We start from the raw sequence: 26,514 nt of genomic DNA on the forward strand, positions 1-26,514 counted from the left end.
AGACAGACCTAACCAGTCTTCCTGACAAAGAATTCAAAATAAGAATCATAAACATGCTGACAGAGATGCAGAGAAATACGCAAGAAAAATGGGATGAAGTCCGGAAAGAGATCACAGATGCCAGAAAGGAGATCGCAGAAATGAAACAAACTCTGGAAGGGTTTATAAGCAGAATGGATAGAATGCAAGAGGCCATTGATGGAATTGAAATCAGAGAACAGGAACGCATAGAAGCTGACATAGAGAGAGACAAAAGGATCTCCAGGAATGAAACAATATTAAGAGAACTGTGTGACCAATCTAAAAGGAGCAATATCCGTATTATAGGGGTCCCAGAAGAAGAAGAGAGAGGCAAAGAGATGGAAAGTATCTTAGAAGAAATAATTGCTGAAAACTTCCCCACACTGGGGGAGGAAGTAATCAAACAGACCACGGAAATACACAGAACCCCCAACAGAAAGGATCCAAGAAGGGCAACACCAAGACACATAATAATTAAAATGGCAAAGATCAAGGACAAGGAAAGAGTGTTAAAGGCAGCTAGAGAGAAAAAGGTCACCTATAAAGGGAAACCCATCAGGCTAACGTCAGATTTCTCAACAGAAACCCTACAGGCCAGAAGAGAATGGCATGATATATTTAATACAATGAAACAGAAGGGCCTTGAACCAAGGATACTGTATCCAGCACGACTATCATTCAAATATGACGGTGGGATTAAACAATTCCCAGACAAACAAAAGCTGAGGGAATTTGCTTTCCACAAACCACCTCTACAGAACATCTTACAGGGACTGCTCTAGATGGGAGCACTCCTAGAAAGAGCACAGCACAAAACACCCAACATATGAAGAATCGAGGAGGAGGAACAAGAAGGGAGAGAAGAAAAGAATCTCCAGACAGTGTATATAAAAGCTCAATAAGCGAGCTAAGTTAGGCAGTAAGATACTAAAGAGGCTAACCTTGAACCTTTGGTAACCACGAATTTAAAGCCTGCAATGGCAATAAGTACATATCTTTCAATAGTCACCCTAAATGTTAATGGGTTGAATGTACCAATCAAAAGACACAGAGTAACAGAATGGATAAAAAAGCAAGACCCATCTATATGCTGCTTACAAGAAACTCACCTCAAACCCAAAGACATGTACAGACTAAAAGTCAAGGGATGGAAAAACATATTTCAAGCAAACAACAGTGAGAAGAAAGCAGGGGTTGCAGTACTAATATCAGACAAAATAGACTTCAAAACAAAGAAAGTAACAAGAGATAAAGAAGAACACTACATAATGATAAAGGGCTCAGTCAAACAAGAGGATATAACCATTCTAAATATATATGCACCCAACACAGGAGCACCAGCATATGTGAAACAAATACTAACAGAACTAAAGGGGGATATAGACTGCAATGCATTCATTCTAGGAGACTTCAACACACCACTCACCCCAAAGGATAGATCCACTGGGCAGAAAATAAGTAAGGACACGGAAGCACTGAACAACACAGTAGAGCAGATGGACCTAATAGACATCTATAGAACTCTACATCCAAAAGCAGCGGGATATACATTCTTCTCAAGTGCACATGGAACATTCTCCAGAATAGACCACATACTAGGCCACAAAAAGAGCCTCAGAAAATTCCAAAAGATTGAAATCCTACCAACCAACTTTTCAGACCACAAAGGCATAAAACTAGAAATAAACTGTACAAAGAAAGCAAAGAGGCTCACGAACACATGGAGGCTTAACAACACGCTCCTAAATAATCAATGGATCAATGACCAAATCAAAATGGAGATCCAGCAATATATGGAAACAAATGACAACAACAACACTAAGCCCCAACTTCTGTGGGACGCAGCAAAAGCAGTCTTAAGAGGAAAGTATATAGCAATCCAAGCATATTTAAAAAAGGAAGAGCAATCCCAAATGAATGGTCTAATGTCACAATTATCGAAATTGGAAAAAGAAGAACAGATGAGGCCTAAGGTCAGCAGAAGGAGGGACATAATAAAGATCAGAGAAGAAATAAATAAAATTGAGAAGAATAAAACAATAGCAAAAATCAATGAAACCAAGAGCTGGTTCTTCGAGAAAATAAACAAAATAGATAAGCCTCTAGCCAGACTTATTAAGAAGAAAAGAGAGTCAACACAAATCAACAGTATCAGAAACGAGAAAGGAAAAATCACGACGGACCCCACGGAAATGCAAAGAATTATTGGAGAATACTATGAAAACCTATATGCTAACAAGCTGGGAAACCTAGGAGAAATGGACAACTTCCTAGAAAAATATAACCTTCCAAGATTGACCCAGGAAGAAACAGAAAATCTAAACAGACCAATTACCAGCAACGAAATTGAAGAGGTAATCAAAAAACTACCAAAGAACAAAACCCCCGGGCCAGATGGATTTACCTCGGAATTTTATCAGACATACAGGGAAGACATAATACCCATTCTCCTTAAAGTTTTCCAAAAAATAGAGGAGGAGGGGATACTCCCAAACTCATTCTATGAAGCTAACATCACCCTAATACCAAAACCAGGCAAAGACCCCACCAAAAAAGAAAACTACAGACCAATATCCCTCATGAACGTAGATGCAAAAATACTCAACAAAATATTAGCAAACCGAATTCAAAAATACATCAAAAGGATCATACACCATGACCAAGTGGGATTCATCCCAGGGATGCAAGGATGGTACAACATTCGAAAGTCCATCAACATCATCCACCACATCAACAAAAAGAAAGACAAAAACCACATGATCATCTCCATAGATGCTGAAAAAGCATTTGACAAAGTTCAACATCCATTCATGTTAAAAACTCTCAGCAAAATGGGAATAGAGGGCAAGTACCTCAACATAATAAAGGCCATCTATGATAAACCCACAGCCAACATTATATTGAACAGCGAGAAGCTGAAAGCATTTCCTCTGAGATCGTTATGCAAGGGATGCCCACTCTCTCCACTGTTATTTAACATAGTACTGGAGGTCCTAGCCACGGCAATCAGACAAAATAAAGAAATACAAGGAATCCAGATTGGTAAAGAAGAAGTTAAACTGTCACTATTTGCAGATGACATGATACTGTACATAAAAAACCCTAAAGACTCCACCCCAAAACTACTAGAACTGATATCGGAATACAGCAAAGTTGCAGGATACAAAATCAACACACAGAAATCTGTGGCTTTCCTATATACTAACAATGAACCAACAGAGAGAGAAATCAGGAAAACAACTCCATTCACAATTGCATCAAAAAAAATAAAATACCTAGGAATAAACCTAACCAAAGAAGTGAAAGACTTATACTCTGAAAACTACAAGTCACTCTTAAGAGAAATTAAAGGGGACACTAACAGATGGAAACTCATCCCATGCTCGTGGCTAGGAAGAATTAATATCGTTAAAATGGCCATCCTGCCCAAAGCAATATACAGATTTGATGCAATCCCTATGAAACTACCAGCAACATTCTTCAATGAACTGGAACAAATAATTCAAAAATTCATATGGAAACACCAAAGACCCCGAATAGCCAAAGCAATCCTGAGAAAGAAGAATAAAGTAGGGGGGATCTCACTCCCCAACTTCAAGCTCTACTATAAAGCCATAGTAATCAAGACAATTTGGTACTGGCACAAGAGCAGAGCCACAGACCAATGGAACAGACTAGAGAATCCAGACATTAACCCAGACATATATGGTCAATTAATATTTGATAAAGGAGCCATGGACATACAATGGCGAAATGACAGTCTCTTCAACAGGTGGTGCTGGCAAAACTGGACAGCTACATGTAGGAGAATGAAACTGGACCATTGTCTAACCCCATATACAAAAGTAAACTCAAAATGGATCAAAGACCTGAATGTAAGCCATGAAACCATTAAACTCTTGGAAGAAAACATAGGCGAAAACCTCTTAGACATAAACATGAGTGACCTCTTCTTGAACATATCTCCCCGGGCAAGGAAAACAACAGCAAAAATGAGTAAGTGGGACTATATTAAGCTGAAAAGCTTCTGTACAGCAAAAGACACCATCAATAGAACAAGAAGGATCCCTACAGTATGGGAGAATATATTTGAAAATGACACATCCGATAAAGGCTTGACGTCCAGAATATATAAGGAGCTCTCACGCCTCAACAAACAAAAAACAAATAACCCAATTAAAAAATGGGCAGAGGAACTGAACAGACAGTTCTCCAAAAAAGAAATACAGATGGCCAACAGACACATGAAAAGATGCTCCACATCGCTAATTATCAGAGAAATGCAAATTAAAACTACAATGAGGTATCACCTCACACCAGTGAGGATGGCTGCCATCCAAAAGACAAACAACAACAAATGTTGGCGAGGCTGTGGAGAAAGGGGAACCCTCCTACACTGCTGGTGGGAATGTAAGTTAGTTCAACCATTGTGGAAAGCAGTATGGAGGTACATCAAAATGCTCAAAACAGACTTACCATTTGACCCAGGAATTGCACTCCTAGGAATTTACCCTAAGAATGCAGCAATCAAGTTTGAGAAAGACAGATGCACCCCTATGTTTATTGCAGCACTATTTACAATAGCCAAGAATTGGAAGCAACCTAAATGTCCATCAATAGATGAATGGATAAAGAAGATGTGGTACATATACACAATGGAATACTACTCAGCTATAAGAAAAGGGCAAATCCAATCATTTGCAGCAACATGGATGGAGCTGGAGGGTATTATGCTCAGTGAAACAAGCCAAGCGGAGAAAGAGAAATACCAAATGATTTCACTTATCTGTGGAATATAAGAACAAAGGAAAAACTGAAGGAACAAAACAGCAGCAGAATCACAGAACTCAAGAATGGACTAACAGGTACCAAAGGGAAAGGGACTGGGGAGGATGGGTGGGTAGGGAGGGATAAGGGGGGGAGAAGTAGGGGGGTATTAAGATTAACATGCATGGGGGGGTAGGAGAAAAGGGAGGGCTGTACAACACAGAGAAGGCAAGTAGTGATTCTACAACATTTTGCTATGCTGATGGACAGTGACTGTAAAGGGGTTTATAGGGGAGACCTGGTATAGGGGAGAGCCTAGTAAACATAATATTCCTCATGTAAGTGTAGATTAGTGATAGCAAAAAAAAAAAAAAAAAAAAAAAAGGGCAGTTCCTGTGTGGTAACCTCCAACGAGTTCTACACAAGGGTATAAAGGGCATATAAAAGTGTAGGCAAAGGGTCTGTTTGTGTTTATACAGAGGATCAAAGCCTAATTGGGCTACCCCGAAAATGAACTAAGATACGATATGAAAAAGAACTTCCAACATCTGCACCCTCTGGAAGACTCATGCCAGAAGATGATCATCAAAAAACCCCAACAAAGATCCACGCACTGCTACAGGTGTAGATGCACTCATCCCACCAGTTCCTGGACTTGCCATGGGAATGAGGAAGGAGATATCTAAGCTGGCCTGTGCATACAGTAAAACAACAAAATTGGACTGGATCTATACTGTTGGAACTCAACCAAGAATTTGGAGAAGTGCAAATTGTAGCGCTCCAAAGTCTTACAACTACAAACTATTTATTGTTAAAAGAACATATGGCATGTGAACAGTCCCCAGGAATGGGTTGTTTTAATTTGTCTGATTTCTCTCAGACTGTTCAAGTTCATTTGGACAATATCCACCATATCATAGATAAGTTTTCACAAATGCCTAAGGTGCCTAACTGGTTTTCTTGGTTTCACTGCAGATGGCTGGTAATTACAGATATGCTTTGGTTATGTAACTATACTCCTATTATGTTAATGTGTGTGTGCAATTTAAGTAGTAGCTTAAAACCTATACATGCTGAAGTTACTCTACAAGAAGATATATCAAAGAAATAATCAATCTTCCCATGTTTTCTTCCGCCTGCTACTTCTATAGCTTTTCTTCTTCCTTCCTAATTACAACCCTTAAATAGAATTCGTGCCTCATATCAAATTTACCGAGTATCATAATTCTTCCAAGTGGTAAAGATACCTCAAGACAAATGCTGGGCATAGAAGCCACAGGGCATAAATATGCAAAGAAGTTAAAAGTTAACTTTTTCAAACAATAAGGCTTCTCTCTCACTTACCAACTTCACATTTCCCTGTATGGCCCCGGAAGATGACTGGTTAGCCAGAGACGGGTAAGATTCCTCAAGGGAGGAACAACCTAAGACAGGCACAGTCGCAGGGGGGCCATCAGGTGAGAAATTGGGGATCAACAGAGGTGAGGCTTAGAACCTCACCCCCCCGTTCTGAGAGAAATCTTCTGCATACGTGGATGTTTTATTGCCCTGGTCTAGCTTGGATTAACACATAGTCTACAGGCACACACCTGATCATCTACATGTGCTCTCTTACAACACTAAACTATGTTTTCTACCTTTATCTTGTATCTACCTACCACTTCAGCATTTTATTAAAAATAATAATAATAAAGAGAGAAATGTGGTATCCACATATAAATCAAGTATAAAAACCAAATGAGTATTCATATTTGAACTGACTGTTTATAGTTCATAATGCATGAGCAAAACCGAAAGTTTCTGTGATGACTGCCCTTGTACTGTTCACTATGTAACTTATTCATTATGTAAGAATTTGTTCTACATGTAAAAACTTGTTTGTTATGCCTCAGAAGATTGGAGACTGACAAAAATTAGGCTTGGGGTGGAATAATGATTGTGCATTGAGCATTGACTCCCCTATACAGAATTTTATTGTCGTTAACAACCATTTGATCAATAAATATGAGAGATGCCCTCACAAAAAAAAAAAAAAAAAAAAAAAAAAAAAAGGACAGACTTCCAATGGTAAAATAAATTAGTAACCGGGATGTAAGGTAAAGCATAAGGAATATAGTCAAGATATTGTAACAGCCTGGTAGGGTGATAGCTGGAACCTAGAATTATGTATATAAATGTTCTACCACTGTGTTGTACCACTTGAAACTCATGTAATGTAATAGTGTGTGTCAACTACCCTTCAATAAAAAATAATTATTAAAAAAAAAAAAAAAAGTGTAGGCAAAGGGTCTGTTTGTGTTTATACAGAGGATCAAAGCCTAATTGGGCTACCCCGAAAATGACCTAAGATACGATATGAAAAAGAACTTCCAACATCAGCACTCTCTGGAAGAGTCATGCCAGAAGATGATCATCAAAAAACCCCAACAAAGATCCACGCACTGCTACAGCTGTAGATGCACTCATCCCACCAGCTCCTGGACTTGCCGTGGGAATGAAGAAGGAGATATCTAAGCTGGCCTGTGCATACAGTAAAACAACAAATTTGACTGGATCTATACTGTTGGAACTCAACCAAGAATTAGGAGAAGTGCAAATTGTAGTGCTCCAAAATCTTACAACTACAGACTATTTACTGTTAAAAGAACATATGGGATGTGAACAGTCCCCAGGAATGGGTTGTTTTAATTTGTCTGATTTCTCTCAGACTGTTCAAGTTCAGTTGGACAACATCCACCATATCATAGATAAGTTTTCACAAATGTCTAAGGTGCCTAACTGGTTTTCTTGGTTTCACTGGAGATGGCTGGTAATTACAGGTATGCTTTGGTTATGTAACTATACTCCTATTATGTTAATGTGTGTGCGCAATTTAAGAAGTAGTTTAAAACCTATACATGCTAAAGTTACTCTACAAGAAGATATGTCAAAGAAATCAATCTTCCCATGTTTTCTTCCACCTGCTACTTCTGTAACTTTTCTTCTTCCTTCCTAATTACAACCCTTAAATAGAATTCGTGCCTCATATCAAATTTACCAAGTATCATAATTCTTCCAAGTGGTAAAGATACCTCAAGACAAATGCTGGGCATAGAAGCCACAGGGCATAAACATGCAAAGAAGTAAAAAGCTAATCATTTCAAACAATAAGGCTTCTCTCTCACTTACCAACTTTACATTTCCCTGTACGGCCCCAGAAGATGACTGGTTAGCCAGAGACAGGTAAGATTCCTCAAGGGAGGAACAACCTAAGACAGGCACAGTCGCAGGGGGGTCATCAGGTGAGAAATTGGGGATCAACAGAGGTGAGGCTTAGAACCTCACCCCCCTGTTCTGCGAGAAATCTTCTGCATACGTGGATGTTTTATTGCCCTTGTCTAGCTTGGATTAACACATAGTCTACAGGCACACACCTGATCATCTACATTTGCTTTCTTACAACACTAAACTATGTTTTCTACCTTTATCTTGTATCTACCTACCACTTCAGCATTTTATTAAAAATAATAATAATAAAGAGAGAAATGTGGTATCCACATATAAATCAAGTATAAAAATCAAATGAGTATTCATATTTGAACTGACTGTTTATAGTTCATAATGCATGAGCAAAACCAAAAGTTTCTGTGATGACTGCCCTTGTACTGTTCACCATGTAACTTATTCACTATGTAAGTATTTGTTCTCCATGTAAGAACTTGTTTGTTATGCTTCAGAAGATTGGAGACTGACAAAAATTAGGCTTGGGGTGGAGTAATGATTGTGCATTGAGCATTGACTCCCCTATACAGAATTTTATGGTTGTTAACAACCATTTGATCAATAAATATGAGAGATGCCCTCACACACACACACAAAAAAATACACACTTCCAATTGTAAAATAAATAATAACCAGGATGTAATGTATAGCATAAGGAATATAGTCAAAATATTGTAACAACTTGGTATGGTGATAGCTGGTACCTAGAATTATCATGTATATAAATGTTGAATCACTGTGTTGTACACCTGAAACTAATGTAATGTAATACTGTGTGTCAACTACCCTTCAATAAAAAATAATTATCTGGAAAAAAAAAAAAAAAAAGAAGGAGGGTTAAGTTGATCTGGATACTGTCTAAAGAAGAGGCTCATGCACTACTAACCAGGGACAAAGGACCAGAGGACTTTGTCATTCTCTTAAGCCTTTGTAACTACTATGTTCCTGTGCTCTGGGGAGGTCCCCCTCATCTGCTTTCCTTCTGACTTCCCTGTGTATTAACTACCCAGAGTTCTCCTCCCACTCAGCTCCCAGCTTGGTGCCCTCATCTGTCCCCGTACGGGTTCAACATCAACTCTGAAGTTTACCTTGTTTTGTGTCCAGGGATTGCGCTTGAGATGCACAAACTATAATAATCTCAGGCTTGTGATGATGTCCCCCCAGCCAGCCCCTGGGAACGTGACTAAGTAAGCCTGTAGCACCCCAAGACACAGCCCATGTAAGGAGAGAATTCTCAGAACTCCAGGAGCTGGGAATCTAGGAATTTCGCCTCCTGCTGCCAGTTTGAGGACACACAGAAAAAGCTCAAGGGATAAAATAGTTGGCAGCATTGTGATTTAAAACAAACAAAACAGATTTAGTCCCTCCGGAGAGGGAGAAAGTGGATATGGAAAGAGAGGCAGGAAGCTGGGGTGGGCTGATTCCTGACAACTTCATAGAAAAATGGCATTTTCAGAAACCCATTCATGATTTTGTATTCCAGAAATTTTCAAGTGAGCCAAGCTGCCTTCTGATGTTTGTGAGTTAATTTATTACCAAAACATATCCTAGCTTACCCATATTGATACAATATCTTAGGCTATGAACTTTCAAAAACAGGTATCACTGAAAGATGGTGTGCATACAGAATTGTCACAATTTAACCTCTTGGCATCCAGCTATATATCCTACCTCTCCCAAATAGGCTTGTGTTTCCCACTCCTATTCCTTGTCCTGACACGGGATTATTCTCCTACTCTGCTCAAAATCCCCACTATTGATGGCATTCCTTGTATTGCTACTTTTTTGGCCTGGCAGCTCATCTTGCTACGTATTTTATGCTTTGTACATTGTAACCCAACTGCAAATCCCTTGAGGGCAAGGACCACATCCTATACTTCTTCTTCAGACCCTACCCTTCACTCTGACTCCTTCACAGGAGGTACTCAGCAAGTGTTTGTTAACTGCACATGTCCTGACTTACTGTGGCTCTTCTTAGAGTTGCACCTCTAAGTTCCTACAGCAGCTAGTCCTGTCTCCTTGGCAGCAGCATTTCTGTCATTGAAGGAAGGCTTCATTTGGTTTCAGAGATAGGAAGACAGTGTGATTCAGTACAGTCTTTGCACTGAATTTATTCCTCAGTGGTCAGCCTGACCCACCCAGCCAGAAACTTCTGTTGTGGTTATTAATGCTTTTCTTCTAAAGTAAACAACGCTGAGGATTCAGCACATACTACTTAATTTCTTTCAGCATGTAGCTCACCAGATAGTAGATACAGTTTTCATAAGTAGATATATCCAGAAATCCCCTTAGATATTTGATTGTAGCATTTCTCTCATAGCTATCCAGACAGATACACACCACATTAATTAACAATGGGTCTCCCTGCATGGGAAAATTTTGGTGCCTTTCTGAAATTTCTTAAATATTCTCCAATGAATATTTATTTTTGTGATCTGGAAAAAAAAAAGTTTGATTGTTTTGTTTCTTTCCCCTCCCCTCCCAAATCCCAATGATTCTATTCAGAATACAACTGAAAATATGCTAAAATTCCCTTAGGGGATGTTGAGGCCTTCCTCTCAGCAGGAATGCTCAGCCCTCTCCATGTGTGGTCACCCTGACTGGATGAAGCACTGAGACCCCAGAGTGAGGTGTCTTCATCCAATAGTTAAAATATTCAACCAAACAACAGAAGCTAAACAGAAAAGGCCAACAGGCCCGCACACACTTTTATAGCCATACACAGGAATACCAATCTCCATAGAGAATTGTTCCAAATAACCCACTTGGGCTGGAGGCCAGTGGTGCTGCATTAATGCCCCACAGTGTTCCTTGTGGGGAGCCTGCAGCAACATAAACCATGACTAATGGCACCTCAAGACCTGGCTGGAAGCAGAGTGTGAGGACGGAAATGTCTTGGTCAAAGCAAATCCAGTTCACACCCTTTCCTGCATCTGGATACAGATGTAATGATACTGCTAGGTGAATGGGCACTTAAAGTATATGGCTTCCAAGATTGACAGCCGGAGGGCATTCACATTGGAAGGAGTTTCAGAGGCTCAGAGGAATGAACTGACTTCTCCCTAGTCAGGCAACTTGTGACAGACTCAAGACTGGAATCTAAGACCCTTGACTTCTGTGCTGGGCATCCTCACATGACTGTGCTGAAACAAGCCCGGAACATCAGAAACAAAGTGCATCTTCACCTTCTTGCATCCTTGTCAACATCCACTTCCTCCACCCCTTTCTGCGGTGACCTACATGGCTTTTTGGTGCCCACCCTGTGCTGTACTTGGCTTTCAGATTTCTCTAATCAAAAGGCAGCTGCTTAGATGTGAAAACAACCACTGTTACGTTGTAATTAGTAATAAACCTGTCAGCATTCCAACAGCAACAATGAAAATACAATTTCCACTGAAAATTAAAAACAAAAAAGTTTTTAAAAAAGTAAAGCAAAGTTCATTTAAAGGAAATATATCACTGGGTAAGTCTGGTCACTGGAGAAAACTCTAATTCCTCCTGATAAATGAAAATGTAATAGTGGGGTAATATGTTGCTTCTGAATTTAAATTTACATCTTAACAGCACCATCCCTAGAACAGGGTGCTTAATCTGTGGTCCATTAAATGACTAACTGTTCCAGTTTGCAAGGGTCTGTTCCAATTTTAGCACTGAAAGTCCTGAGTCCTGGGAAACATTTGCTCACCCTAAACAGAATTCAAGAGGTCCATGAATCTGGATGGGAAGCAAATTACACCTTTATCTTTACTACTTTCTATCTGAAATTAACAAATGTTCTTCAGTTACGGAAGTAGGCAACAAATCATAGTGATAGTGAATCTGTGACTTGGCCACCAACAGAAATCCCAGATATTTTCTTATCATATTAAATTGCAGCAGATATCTTAAAATATCACATGTTCATCATTACTTTGATTAAAAAACAGGTATTAAAGTTGCCACTAGATCTTATTTAATACATTAATTTAAGAAATATATACTACTATATCAAAAAATTGTTTACTATTTTGATAGCTATATGCAATATAATTGCATTTTTAAAATTATGAGACATGGCTACAGGCTTCACTAAACTGCTGAAGAACTCCAACAGCACAAAAAATAGTTAAGAACCATAGAGGCATGGTGCATAATCTAAGGGACAAACTTTCTAGTGGTGTATTTTATGGAACAATATACCAGGGGGTAAGCTAAAGGATGTTAAAACATTACCTCTTCTTATCCCCTCTACCATCCTCTACGGGGGTTACTAACCTCCCAAAGTCATACTGATGAAATGCAAGCACTTAACCATCAGTATTGTTCTTTTAACTGTTGCCTTAGAAATTGTAATATCCATCTCTAATTTATCATGTCTAATTTCAAAAATATTAATAAAGCTTCACTAACATTGTAAGAAACTTAAAATGGTATAACCCAATTTTTCCTTCTCCTAACCCTTGTACTTTTTCTCATATATTTTATTTCTACATATGTTATACTTACCTCAGAATACATTGTTATTGTTTTTGCCTTAAGCAGTCCCTATTCTTTTAAAGAAATGGAAATATACACACACACACAGATACATATAAATGTGTCTGTCTATTTGTCTAATAATTGTTAAAATGTATTTTATATTTATCCAGATAGTTGTCCTTTCCGGTGCTCTTCAATCTTCATGAAGATCCAGGACTCCATATGGGAGCATGTCCTTTTAGCCTAGAGAACTCCCTTCAGTATTTCTTGTAGTGTAGATCTGCTGAAGCCTAATTCTCTCAGCTTCAGCCTGTCTGAAAATGTCTTTATTTTACCTTATTTTTTGAAGGATATCAACACTAGATAAAGGATTCTAGATGGATATATTTTATCTTTCACTAAAGTTATTCTTTCATTTTCTTCTATAATCCACTATTTTTGATGAGAAGTCAATCTGTTTTTCTTACTGTTTTTCACTGGTGTGTAATATATTCTTTTTTCTCTGACTGCTTTTAAGAATATTTTCAGTATATTTGGTTACCAGAAGCTTGGATTGACATGTGTCTAGGGGACGTTTTCTTTGAATTGGAGTTCTTGGAGATTCTTGGATTTGTGGGTTAATGTCTTTTTTCAATTTTGGAAACTTCTTGACCATTATTTCTTCAAATATTTCATCTGTCCCATTCTCTCTTCTCTTTCTGTTATTCCAATTATATACATAATAGAGCATATTGTGTTTTTGCACTGATATAAGATCTTTTTTATTTTCTGTTTTATTGTTTAAGTTCTCAACTTGTGGTACTTTGTTATGGCAGACCCAGGAAACTAACAGAATGTACTACCTCCATGTCCTCAGGGAAGCCCATTATAAAGCATATGTGGGTGAGTGCAGACCTGATCTGTGGCTGGGGCTCCTTAAGATGCTAATTGATCATGCCAACCCACATGGGAGCACTAAAAGTTCATTAAGGGCAAAAGACTTGAAGAAAGACCTCATCAAAGAAAATATAAAGATGGAAAATAAGCACATGAAAAGATGCTCAACATCACTAATCATTAGGAAAATGCTAATTAAATCACAATAAAATGTCACTACATACTCATTTAAATGACTAAAATTAAAAAGACTGAATCTACCAAATATTGGTGAGGACATGGAGAAACCGATACTCTCATACACTGCTGGTAGGAATGTGAAGTGGTACCACCACTTTGGAAAACGAGTTGGTGGTTTCTTTAAAAGCTAAACATATATCTGCTCTGTGATCCAGCCATTCCATTCCTTGATATTTATCCAAGAAAAGAAAGCATATGTCCGTACAAAGACTTGTGCATAAATACTCACTCTATTTGTAGCAGCCCAAAACTGGAAACAACTGGAATGTCTTATCAGCATATGAACAGATAAATAATGATGGTACAACCATACAAAGTAATTCTACTCTACAATAAAAAGGAGTGAACTACCGATACACTCAACAAAACAGATGAATCTCCAAATAGTTATGCAGTGAAAGAAGCCAAACCTAAAAGACTTCATACTGTATGATTCCATTTATATAAAATTGCTGAAAGTACAAACTAATCTATACAGCAAAAAAGCAGATTATTGGTTGCCTTGGGGGAGGGGGAGAGGGTTGAGAAGGAAGGATCACAAAGGGGACAGAGAGAAGCTTTTGGAGGTAGGTTGTTCATTATTTTGATTGTGGAAACAGTTTCATGGGTGTACAATGATGTCAAAACATATCAAATTTACACATTAAATATTTGAAATTTATTGTACATCAATTATAGATTAATAAAATACTTAATTTTTTTTAAGTTTTCTGAAGCTCAGCTGCCTTTTGTTTCTGCCTCTGGCATGTTTCTCTCTCTCCCACTGCCCTGCTCTTCACTCCTAGAAATAGCTTATCACTTCTGGATTGCATTTTCTTTTAGTTTCTTTCTATCCTCAGCTTTCTGAGGGCTTTTTTTCAAACTGTGGTAAAATATACATAACATACAATTTACCGTATTATTCATTTTAAATGTATACTTCACTGACATTAAATTCATTCACATGGCTGTGCAGCCATCACCATCATCCACCTCCAAAACTTTCTCATCTTCCCAAACTGAAACTCTGTCCCCATTAAACACTAACTCCCCATTCTCCTTCCTCCACAGTCTCTGACAATCACCATTCTGCTTTCTGCCTCTATGAATTTGACTACCCTATATACTGCATATAAATGGAATCATTCATTACATCCTTTTGTGACTAACATATTTCACTTAGCATAATGCCCTCAAGTCTCATCCATGTTGTAGCAGGTGTCAGAACTTCCTTTCTTTTTAAGGCAGAATAATATTCCACTGTACGTAGATACCACATTTTGTTTACCTATTCATCCATCCATGAACTGGGTTGCTATTGTGTCTGACAAGTGTTTAAAGTTATGATGTTGTAGGTTATCTGGCTTATTCTCCTTTTTAGAGTGGTTCCTACTCCCTAACTAGAATTTAAAGTCCTCCATGACTTAAATTATAATCTCATTTTTTAATATGATACGAAATTCTAGAACTTAGAGAAGGGCATCCATATTCTATCAAAGATAATAAATCATAAAAACCCCACAAGAAATAAAGCTTCAGCTATGTAAAGGTATTTTTTTCAACATCTGAGATTATAAGACAGTGGCATAAACAGGCACACAGTTACGAGTGGGCAGATACTAGAACTCACATACCTTGATTCCTAGTCTGACCGTTTCCCTGCTATAATGTGTTGCCTCTGCGGTGGGAAATATAACATCAAATTGAGAGATATAACATCATAAATCAGTTAATTTTCTCACAAATTAATAAATAAATTTAACTGTTTCAATAAAAATTCTGACCAGATTTTGGGAATAGAAGGCAGAGAGTAAGCAAAAAACAACTTAACAAAATGACTATTAAGTTCAGCCTAAAGAATGGCTACGCAAAAATCACCAAAAAATTATTGAAAAACAATTAGTAATGAATGATGAGCCTTGGCAGATATTAAAACATACAAGAGTTACTATAATTAAAAATGTATTATTAGTGAATGAGTAGACAGAAAAATCAATACATTTTCTTCTTCTAGAACAGAAATTCTAAATGCATATCCAAGAATTCAGTATATGATTATAGTAACATTTTAAATCAGTGATTAAATAAACAGTATTGGAGAAAATGGCCAAGTATCTGAGAATAGTAAGAAATTTAAAGTTACAGTCATTCAGATTCCCATATCTGAATAAAAGCAGTGGTGGTTTCTGTTTTTAACAAAATTTTTCATATTCTCCTTCTATATATTTATTTTTTGTTTCATTTCCATAACACTCAAGTGTTTAATCACTTGGCATACAATCACTTACCCAAAGAAGCAACATTTTTTACCAGCAAATTTTAAAGAATTGCGATTTCTTTCATATTACTGCAGGGGGGAAGCCTGGCAACTATTTTTCAGATGATTCCTAGGCTGGACTATTATTTATAAATATTCAACAAACATGAATTAAGTCCTTTCTATGGGCCAAGCAGTGTCCTACATGCTAAGGACACAAAAGTACGTAGTTCTTACTTTTGAAACCCAGTCCTTTATTTAAAATGCTGTTGAAGCTTTTAGTAGGTCAATAGACTGTCTGCCATATACATCATCTCTTTACTTATTGTTTGGTTGTGATTTTGGTAAAATAATAGGAGCATACTGGGTAAAAATAAGAAATAACAGGTAAAAATATGAAACACCAGAAAAATTATCCAATATTGCTTTTGCTTATTAGCTCTCTGCACAGAGATGAGGCAGGGTTGTTAGATTCTGATGCCCGTGTCTGAGGATGCCCACTCCAGCAGATTTGCTGAACAAGATGGATCTTCCAGGTTCTCCTCTCCACACCACAAAGCAGTCACAGCTGGATGCTTTATCACTGCTCTCCCCTCTCCCCGGATGAATATGACACACTGATCACGTTAGGCCATGACATACAAAATATGGCATAATTGTAGACTGTAATCATCATCATGATGGCTGACTTGATAAGAGAGGTCAAATCCCATTTTTATATCCTGAATTTCTAAAATATTGTTTCGTCAAAAAAATCAATTTCTCATTTTTCTAGCGTTAACTTGAAAAGGGTATAATTGATCAAGCCTAAATCCCTTACATCACCCAGGACTGTGTGGAAGGCTCATACCCAACAAGCCACTTGAGTCAGGGCCAGGCAAACAGCAGTGGTCCTCAGCATCTAACACCCATGGGCCTGAACAGCTTCATAGCAAGAACACATTTTACATCCTTTGGTTAAGACTGCGGGGAACACACAGGCTCATGGAATATAGATGCTCAGCTGGCTCATTTGGGTTTTGTGGTCCAATTTGTGGATGAGATATTTATAAAGTCCAGTGATTACAATGCCATCTCATTAACATTTGTTAAGTGAAAACCACAAAGTGCAAGAGGGGAACTCCAGTCTGAGGGGAGAGGGAAGAGAAGACAAATAGGGAGAGAGGTCTTCCTACCTCAGCACAGGCAGAAGGAAAGATCCGGAGGGAAAGGACTCCTCCCCATTTCCTTTAAGTTGGAGTTTCTCCTTACTGAAGGAAAAAGCAAGGGGAGAGGAAGGTGGATAGCTTTTCCATTTGTCGTTTGTGTTTGATCCCTAAGCAAGCCAAACCCAAGGCAGGCCCAAGTCTATCTGCCCATCAATTCGAATTCTCCATTCCTTGTATGATTCAGCCAAGGAGATACCTCCTCCAGGTGTCGGCCTAGACTGAACTTACTCCACAAGCTGTCTGCATGCTCAGCAAAGCTGTGTAAACTGGCCTGACCTCAGTGTTTTCAGCACAAAGGTGCTGTTGCTTGCTTGTGATTGCTTTCTGCCCCTGTCCCTGTGGGAAGGCAGTACAGCTTCATGGGGAGAACCAAAGCTATGCAGTCAGAAGGGCCCGGATTCCCAGCTGTGGCACATACTGTGCGCAGAACCTCTGATAATATCCACTTTGCAAGAATGTTATGGTGAGGGGTGGCAGAGTGGGGTTTACACGAATTACATAGTACCTACCTAATAAGTAGGTACTCAATAAGCGGTAGCAACAATTATGATTTTACTGATATCCCTGACTTTTTGCTCCTAGTCAATCTCAAACTCACAGGAGGCTTAGATAATGCATTCCATGTAGAACCAGCAATAGGATTATCCATTCTGTGAGCATTCGGTAAATACCAACTAAATATATACATGATTCTGTGTCTGGAGGGAGAGCATTTGAAAGTTGGACTCTGTCTTCAATGATTAGTCAAATTTAGTGATTACGGCTGTGGTATGTGCCATGACTTCACTTGAGGACTGTGCAAAAATTTCAGAAAAGTCTTTCCTTTTTTGTCAACTATAGAAAAATCCAGATCTCTGGTTTCTTCCCTCCTAACACCTTACCCCACCCTAGTCCTCATCACACACACACACATACACACACACACACACACACACACACACACACACACACACACACACACACACACACCAGAAGGGATTATTTCTATGGTGCTTAGCATCACTGAACATAGAGCCAGAAATTCCAAGTGAGGGTGCAGAAGCCCAGAGGCAGAGACTCTGTCACACAGATAACAGAAAAACTGTGGCCTCAGTTTGTCTCTTTTGCTCACATTTATCTGTTTGGGGGTGTGGGACAGAGGACCCTCTGCTAGAAGGTACTGCTTCTGTGACTTTAAGCACTGTCTTCGGGGCTTCTCCCCAGCACAGCAGAGCCACATGCATAATTAACCCTCTGCAGGCTGGTAACAAGAGCACAAGATTGCTGGAGCTGTGCCTGGCAGAGGACTGAACTGATCCTCCTCCCGAGAGGCAGACTCAGACAGAGGGCTGGAATTCTCAAGTAGGAAGAGGATTTCCTAACCCTGCTAGCCTGAAAGCAATTAAATGGGCTACCTCTAGGGTTCTACATGTCTAGATCCTGGAGTCGGTCCGCAGTGAGCAGGCACCCCTGGAAGGCCGGCAGGTGGAATGACATGTGAGTACCACTGATACAGTGGTTTGGGGGCCTTTAAGACTTCAACGTTGCTCCCAAATGTCCCTGTTGATGATGGATAGGTTCTTATGATATGGCAGGTTGTTATATACAGAGCCACATTTTCTTAAAGGCCTAGGAAAACAAAATCTCGTTCTCTTCATTAAATTATTAAAGGGAAGAAGTCTAGAAAAGAGATTTGGTTTTCATTCTTCAGCATCAGAAATGTAACAGTCTTGGTCAGCCAGCTTCCCCATAGCTGGAATATCCTTAAATCCCCTGTTCCTCCTCACAAATACACACTCTTTGTACTTAGGATTGCCCCTTAATTCTACTTCATTCGGCATAAGTAGAATAAGCAGCAAATGAGATAGGATAATTTAAAAGACATTCAAATTCCCTCTCAAGCTAAATCTAGCTCCCCTACACAACTGCAACTGCCCCAGAACGACCTTGCATTAAACACAACTCTTGCTTTAAAGAGATACGCCTTACATTAAAGCAACTCACCAAGAAGGACTCTGGAAAGTGCACAGTGAGCACCATAAACACTGTGGCACAAGTTATCTTATCAGAAGGTTTAGATGGGTGAGAAGCTGAATATCGAAGGTAAAAAATGAATCAGAGAGTTAAAAGAATGGCAGACCTACCTCGAGCACCAAAGTCAAGGAAGGGAGCTAAGTAGCCAACAATTCTAGAGTTGAGCAGAAAGAGGGCATCAAAATATAAATCACAAAGAAGTAAAACCAAAGTTGATCAGTATATATGCACTCATTCATTCATTCATTCATTCAACAAAGACTCCCTGATGTACCAGGCACTGTTCTGGCCACTGCAGAGTATAGTGAAAAAGTCACAGCCTTTGATATCAGCCAGGTCTGTGTTGAGTCACTACATCTGCCTATTTACTGACTGAAATTATATTTAGGTATTGAAATCAAAGAGCACCATTTTTCTTCTCTGTTTTGCCAAAAGACTAAATATAATCATTACATTCAATACAGTCCCTGGTACATATTCACCATTCTTCCCCTTCCCTTGTTCTATGATTCCACTAAGATTGACTCTTATCTCCATCCTAGATATCCTGGCTGTTCCAGACAACCGTCCTACCTAAAACACTTAATTTCAGAAAGCCCTGGGCACCAAGCAAGTATTCATCTCCAGAATCTCAGCAGAGCAAGATCTGCAGTTATGCTCAATAGCAAATACTATTTTTATCTGAAAACAACAAAGAACTGTAGATGTACAAACCACGATACAAATGAGCTGACAATTCATTGGGAGACCATTTAACCAGAGAATGTAATGAACCCATCAGCGGGAGATGAAAAGATATCAACAGGGTTTACTAAATGATGGTTTCAGACTTGCTTTGAAAGGGAGAGAAGACTAGGTCCATAAACCTTGTAAACCAAAACAAATCTTCAAATATGATCTCCCCAAGGTTGGAGCTGCCATCATATAAGGTTCCTGCAGCCAAGGCTGTAAAAAGGCCTGCACTAGGGCAAAGGACATGCCGGCGACCGGGATGCCCAGGTGCTGAAGGTGCTGCCGGCACTGCTGCACGGGGACTTGCCAGCAGAAAGGAAACCCATTTCCCCAGCCCAGCTGTGAGTCGTTCTAGGTGGAGCAGGGGATTAGAACACTCGAACTACTAGAATTCTGCGAGCGGTAAGGAGTCTGCCAACCAACAGTCCAACTAATGGATTTATCCAGTTTAGTAGACCTCATGCATTCATTGAACAAATAGTTACAGAGCACCTGCTGCACATCAGGCACGGACACAGATGCTGGGGACACAACCACGAATAAAACACGGGCTCTGGCCTCCTGCAGCTCCCATTTTAGTGAGAAGAGACAGACAATAAACCAATAAATAAGGAAGAAAAGAAAGAAGGAAGGAATGGAGAGAGGGAGGGAGGGAGGGAGGAAGCAATTTCTTCTTTGCACTTACAATTATCTAAAATTAAAAGTCAGGGTCATATGTTACTATGACTAGGAGACCTAAATGACAAAAAGCCAGACCTGCAAAGATCTACTAGCATATGAGTAATTGCCTCATATTTCATAGAATCATGTACTTTTCTTACTGAAAAAGACCTTAGTGATCAAACCCAAAATTCTTAATTTATGAAACAAGCTCAGGGAAGTAACATGATGTCTCAAAGACAACTGAAAATAAGTTCAGAATCTCTACACAAGGAATTCCCTGTTTATTTGCTGGAAAGTCTAAATAGACATATGAAAATTATCCAGCAAATACATATTGATCAAGTACTTTCTTTTTTGAGCACTGTGATGGCTGCTCCCCAGAAATGTAACTCTTTACAGAGAAAATGAGAAATATACAAACGAGGTAAGCAGAGATCCATCCTGTGCTAACAGGGGCCTGGCTGTCTGGCACAAAGTAACAAGGATAAAAGGAAAGGAGAAAGATTCACATGAGCTGGATTCTCCCTAGAATGCTGATTGGAGGAGATGAAATGAGAAGGATTTTGATAACCAAAAAAAGGCAAGAGGACAATCCAAACAAGGGAAACACATTTGAAATGGTACAGGACAGAGGAGGAGTTGGGAAGAGAAGAGCTCAAGCAAACTAGGGAGGAGGGAGACGAGAGGGACACCAAGTCAGCAGAAGTGTAGATGGTGGAGCCAGAGGATGTGGGAGAAAAGGAGTTGCAAAGAATATAAATACATTACCAGGATTGCCCCTTAAAATGGTCTTCCTATCATGCTCACCCCCTCTCCTCAAGTGTCTGGACCTCCCTGTAATGAATTTAGGGTGACAGTTCTAGAAGGCTCAGAAAACTGAACATTTTCAGTACCTGCCACCTCCCAACTTGCAGAGACTCTGACATCTGAGGCAACTCCAGCTCATCTTGATCTTTTCTCCTCTTCTCCTTGGCCTTTCCTCCACAACAGGTACTGCACAGGTGCTGTACACACACCAGCTCAAAATAATAATCCCTTATCCAATCATTTATTCAGCACTTAGAGGGTACCTCCCATATGCTAGGCATGATGCCAAGCACTTTACAAAGAATACCTCATTTCATTCTCATAATAACCCTATAAGACACATACTACTAATTATAATATTTAGCCAGCAGACTGAGTCTCAGACAGGTCAAATAATTTGTCTGAGGTCACACAGCTGGAAGACAGTGGAGCTAGGATTTTAATCCAGGCCTTTGAACACAATAACCTAGTGCTTCCCAATTTTTATTACAAAAACATTCAAGTACAAAATTGTGTAAAAAGAAAAAACAAGCTTTGCCTCCTTCATAATTTAGCCCCATCTGGCCCTACCTGTCCAGACATTGGAAGAATTTTGACTGTCTTCAAAATTATTTTTAATCCTTGGCCAAATTTCCCAGATGAAGCTCAACTATGGGTGACTGGTACCAGCATTTATTCTTATAAGCGATTACTTAATCCTTAATCCAAGAAATACAGAATTTACTAGGCCTTTGAACTTCCCAGATGGTATGTTACCATCATACTTTCGGAGGCAAAAAAAAAGAATTAAAAGACAGAAGTAGTCCAAACAGGATGAGACATGAGCAGGCTCAGAGCATGTGCAGGCTGCAAAGCAAGTGACAGACTTTCCTACATGTGCTCCAGTACTGCTGCCCAGCACCTCCCCTACTCCTAGAGATGCATGGGGGAGGCTCTCTGGACCACGTGATGCAGGAGGGAAAGGACTAAGCCGCCGCTATACTGCCCACTCGGAGGTGGCCCAGAAGACAGCAATGTTTCCACAGGGCAGCACTTCAAGTAACACACTGGTCTTCTACTTTGTACAGAAAGATAAGTGGTTGGAGGCTAGAATACACATTAACTCATGGACAATGGCCTAGCTGGTTAGTCAGGGCCTGGAAGAAGATAATTTGGAAAGTTGGGAGAAGGAGGTTTAGAAAGAGGCATCTGGATGACCTGTGGGAGAGGGCATGAACCAGGATGATCTTTGCATTACATGTCAGCTCTCACCAGAGAGCACTTCTGATGGAAGACATCAAACCGCCACATTGACAGAGTAAGTCGGCCTGTCTTTGTCATCAGCCACCCCAGTGCTGGAACAATGTATGAATGAACATAGCTGTGATCACAGGGATAAAGCCTATGCATGAGCCCACAACACAGGTGCCCACTAACTGAGTGCCAGCACCAAGGAGCCCCAAATACACAACATGTGGCACCATCCCTCAAACAGATCGACCAGCCACTTGGTGGCAAGTCATCTACATTGGCAGGGGTTCACCTTGGATAGGATCAATACCTAGTCCAAGTACGTGTTCGCATTTTCTGCCCACAGGCCTGGACAGCATCACTATCCAAAGAGTTATGGGAGTGTTTGATCCACCAACATGATACTCCACAAAACGCTACCTCAGACCAAGTGACCCACTTTATGACAGGGGTGCTGTGGCAGCAGGCAAGTGATATGAGAACTACTGGTCCTGTCACTTACTGTACTACTGAGAAGCCTGTGGCCTGGAAGAGCAGCAGCCTGGCTTCTTAATGACACAGCTGAGGGACCATCTTGGAGATGATACCCTGTAAGGATGGCTCTCTACCCCTCAGGACTCAATATATTCTCTAAGTGACCAGCATATGGTTCTGTATCCCCATTATGCAAAACAGAACCAAGAGATGGAGCTATTGACCACTCCTGCCTCCCATAGCCCATTTCGGGTATTTATGCCTCCTATCCACACAAGTTTAGATTCTGTGGGTCTAACTGTCCTAATTCTCAAAGGAGAAATACTTCTACCTGGCACAGCAAGAGTCCCTTTGAACTTTAAGCTACAGCTGCAAGCCAATTACTTTCAGATCCTCACACCAAGAGATGGGCAATAGAGCAAAGGAGAAAGCCATACTGGCAAGGGTACCTGACTCCGGGCCACGGGAGGAGCCACACTGTGCCTCACAGCAGAAGTAGGGAAGAGTGTGTTTGGCAATTAGGTGGTCCACTGTGGAGTCTCTTGATGCCCCCATGCTTACCATTTAATGGTAAATTGATAAGAACAGCAGCCATTACCCAGGAAGGGCACAGTAACCAGGGGCTAGGCCCTCTGGGAGACAAACCATCAAGAGCAGCAGAAGGGCACGGCTTGTTGTGTTGAGGGGAATTTTGAATGAATGGTAAAGAAGGGCAATAAGGAATATCAGTTACAACCTTGAGAAAAACTGTAGCAGCAAGAGCTGTTCAACCTTCATTTTTAAGTTCCCAGGATATAAACCCAACCAAAATTCAACAGATGTTCCTGGACAGAGTGAGCTTATTATAAAAAGGAAGTGGATTTAAGCAGCACAAGGGATAGACTATAGAGCACACTAAGGTGCTCAACCCAGATCCCCTCTTCAGGACTGACACACTCATGCCCCCACTGCTAAGAATTCTGGGTGCTGGCGACTCACAGCTGATTTCCTCACTGGGAACTGCTCTCAGCTGCAGGGCTCTGCCTCATCCGGTATGATGGCCCCTCCTATGGGACTACTTAGGGTCAGAGACTGGCTTTTGAAGGAATACAGAGATCTGGCCCCTATGCCTCAATATGGGATTACTCTGAAGGACTAGCCCAGCTCCAGAGCTCCCTGTAGAATTAGCTGAGGCCCCCATTAGCACAGAAGTACAGGTGGGTTTCTCCCTTTACCCAATCCTGCTTTCTGCACTACCTTACAGATGTCCTTCCTGAATACATTAGCAATAAACTTCCTGCATGAAAATCTGTGTCCAAGTTTATTTCCAAGTGCCCAATCCAAGATAGCCATGCTTACACACATCACAATATGGCCTAGGCAGACTGCTCCAGAATGGACAGCAAGGCAAGTTTCTTAAGTTTCTTAAGTAAGTTTTTCATTTAATCATATCGACCTGCCCTCTCAAAATCTGGGTGGGTAATCCTCCCTCCATGTCTCATTCTGAATCTATGAGGCTACACCAGTTATTGAATAAACCCATTGCAACATATCCTACCTCTTTCAATACAAAGTATTGGACTATAGACACAGATAAAGATATAAATGAAGTAAAAGACAGTACATTAAGGACATTAAACATCAGAAGGTTCACATGCTGGTATCAGTGTAGACTAGCCTGTTAGAAAGGGTTAAGAAGACTAGGTCAGATGATTCTATAGAAGTCTTTTAAGCTCCATGAGCCTGTTTCCTAATCCATTTCCAAAACTTGTTCTGACTACCCTCAGAACAGCCAGGAGGATCTTATCTGGAAAGATAACAGTACCTCAGAGGGTTCTCAAACTAAATGAGGTAATATGTTATGATGTGCAGTGCATAGGAAACACTCCATACATGGCTTGGATCAAATGAAAAGATACTTGCAAAACTACTGTGAAAACTAACATGCTACAAAAATGCCAGCAATTATGATTACTATACAATGTATTTAGTATATAATATTTTACATTTTTCCAGGGGTTTAGACTTGTCTCCTTACTCAACAAAAACAGGGTCTTTCTCTTTCATTTAATTGAACTTCAAAGCAACTACACAGTGTTTGCCACTGGAAGTGCTCAAAGTCTTTTCCCTGACTTGCAAGACAGGAGTCAGTAATACTATTTCATGGCACCTTATGAATATTGACAAGTACAAATTATCTTCTGTAATACAAATTTAAAAAAAGAGTCTTTTTTTTATCAGACTGAAAAAGGGGAGCAGAAACCACATTTCTGTAAACCATCTGTATTTCTGTTGGTCTGAATGCATTATCCATATTTCTGATCATCTGCAATTTCAGCGTACTGTTGTGTGTGCACCCAATTCCCTTTATATCTTATTAAATGAGGAATGAAGAATTACATCTATCCTATGCTCAAAATTTTTAATGGAACCAAAATCCTCTGAGGATTATCTTAAATCCAAGTAATACTCTTAAGTGGGATGTGAATGTAGCCAAATAGCTGCATGGTTAGAAACCTGTCTCCTTAAAGTGATTCCATGAATTTGGATTGCTGGGTCAGGGAACACTTCAATGTTGGCATATACATTATGAGAAGACACATTGATCAAAATTCAAAAAACACTCACACAAATGCCAGATCAGAAAGATTTGGAAAAACTCAGTAAGTCAAATCCATCCCATTTACTCTCATCTTTAAACAGCCTTAAACTCCTTTCCTATGAGTAAGGCTAACTTCTTTCCTTACCCCTCATCTCCTTCTCCATATCTATGTTAGTACCCCCAGTCTACAAATCAGCCAAACAGCTTCTTTTCTAGAGTCACTTCAGTATTTATTTCCCACTTATGCCTTCCTAATACACATTAATTTCTAGAACCCAGCTCCATTAGTGCAAACAGTTGTAATACTATATAACAATGACCAAAGACACTGAGAAGCATTTGGCATTTGAATAAAGGTCTCCATTTCACAGAGAAAACATACTGCAGAATTTTAAAAATTCATTCCTATTATACGATGTTGTTTCTTCAAATTAAGGATCTACATTGATATCACAATGAAAGACTTGTAAGATTCATTCATACATAACAAAGGTAAGACACTAATTCCCATAAATCACAGTAGCCATGTCTCAAAAATCGGCTTTTGTACAATAATACCTGAAAACATCTTTGCTGGGCTCCATTCCCTTAGGTGCTGCTCTGTGCCACAACAGTGTGATTGAAGCATTGGTGCTGAAATCCCAATGGAGGATGGTACATGTCTTTTCAGCATGGCATCTCTTTTTTCACAAAGTCTTCTGTGGCTGAACTTATGGAAATAAGAAGATACGGAAATTTCAGGTGTCAAGGCAGGCCAAGGAAAGACTCATTTTTTAGCAAAAAGTTCAGAAACCATCAGCCCTTCAGATCATACCATGTAGATGGTCACTTTTTTATCAAGCATATCTTGCACTAATTTTTAAATGTTTATATATTGACCAAATTAATGAATAGATCAAAAAAAGAAAGGGAGAAAAATGCCCAGGGAGCAGATCTATTTCTAGTTC

General features: G+C 39.7%; 1 protein-coding gene across 1 annotated transcript in view; it reads right to left on the bottom strand.

Moving 5' to 3' along the window:
• LOC118928902 (collagen alpha-1(I) chain-like) overlaps nt 1-26,514 on the bottom strand; it is a 148,289-nt gene that overhangs the window by 103,814 nt on the left and 17,961 nt on the right. Inside the window, exon 3 of the mRNA XM_057504341.1 lies at nt 26,126-26,276. Coding sequence (XP_057360324.1) covers nt 26,126-26,276 — 151 coding nt within the window. The remainder of the gene's footprint in view (nt 1-26,125; nt 26,277-26,514) is intronic.

The sequence above is a fragment of the Manis pentadactyla genome, chromosome 6 (genome assembly GCF_030020395.1).
Source record: "Manis pentadactyla isolate mManPen7 chromosome 6, mManPen7.hap1, whole genome shotgun sequence".
NCBI classification, from domain to species: Eukaryota; Metazoa; Chordata; class Mammalia; order Pholidota; family Manidae; genus Manis; species Manis pentadactyla.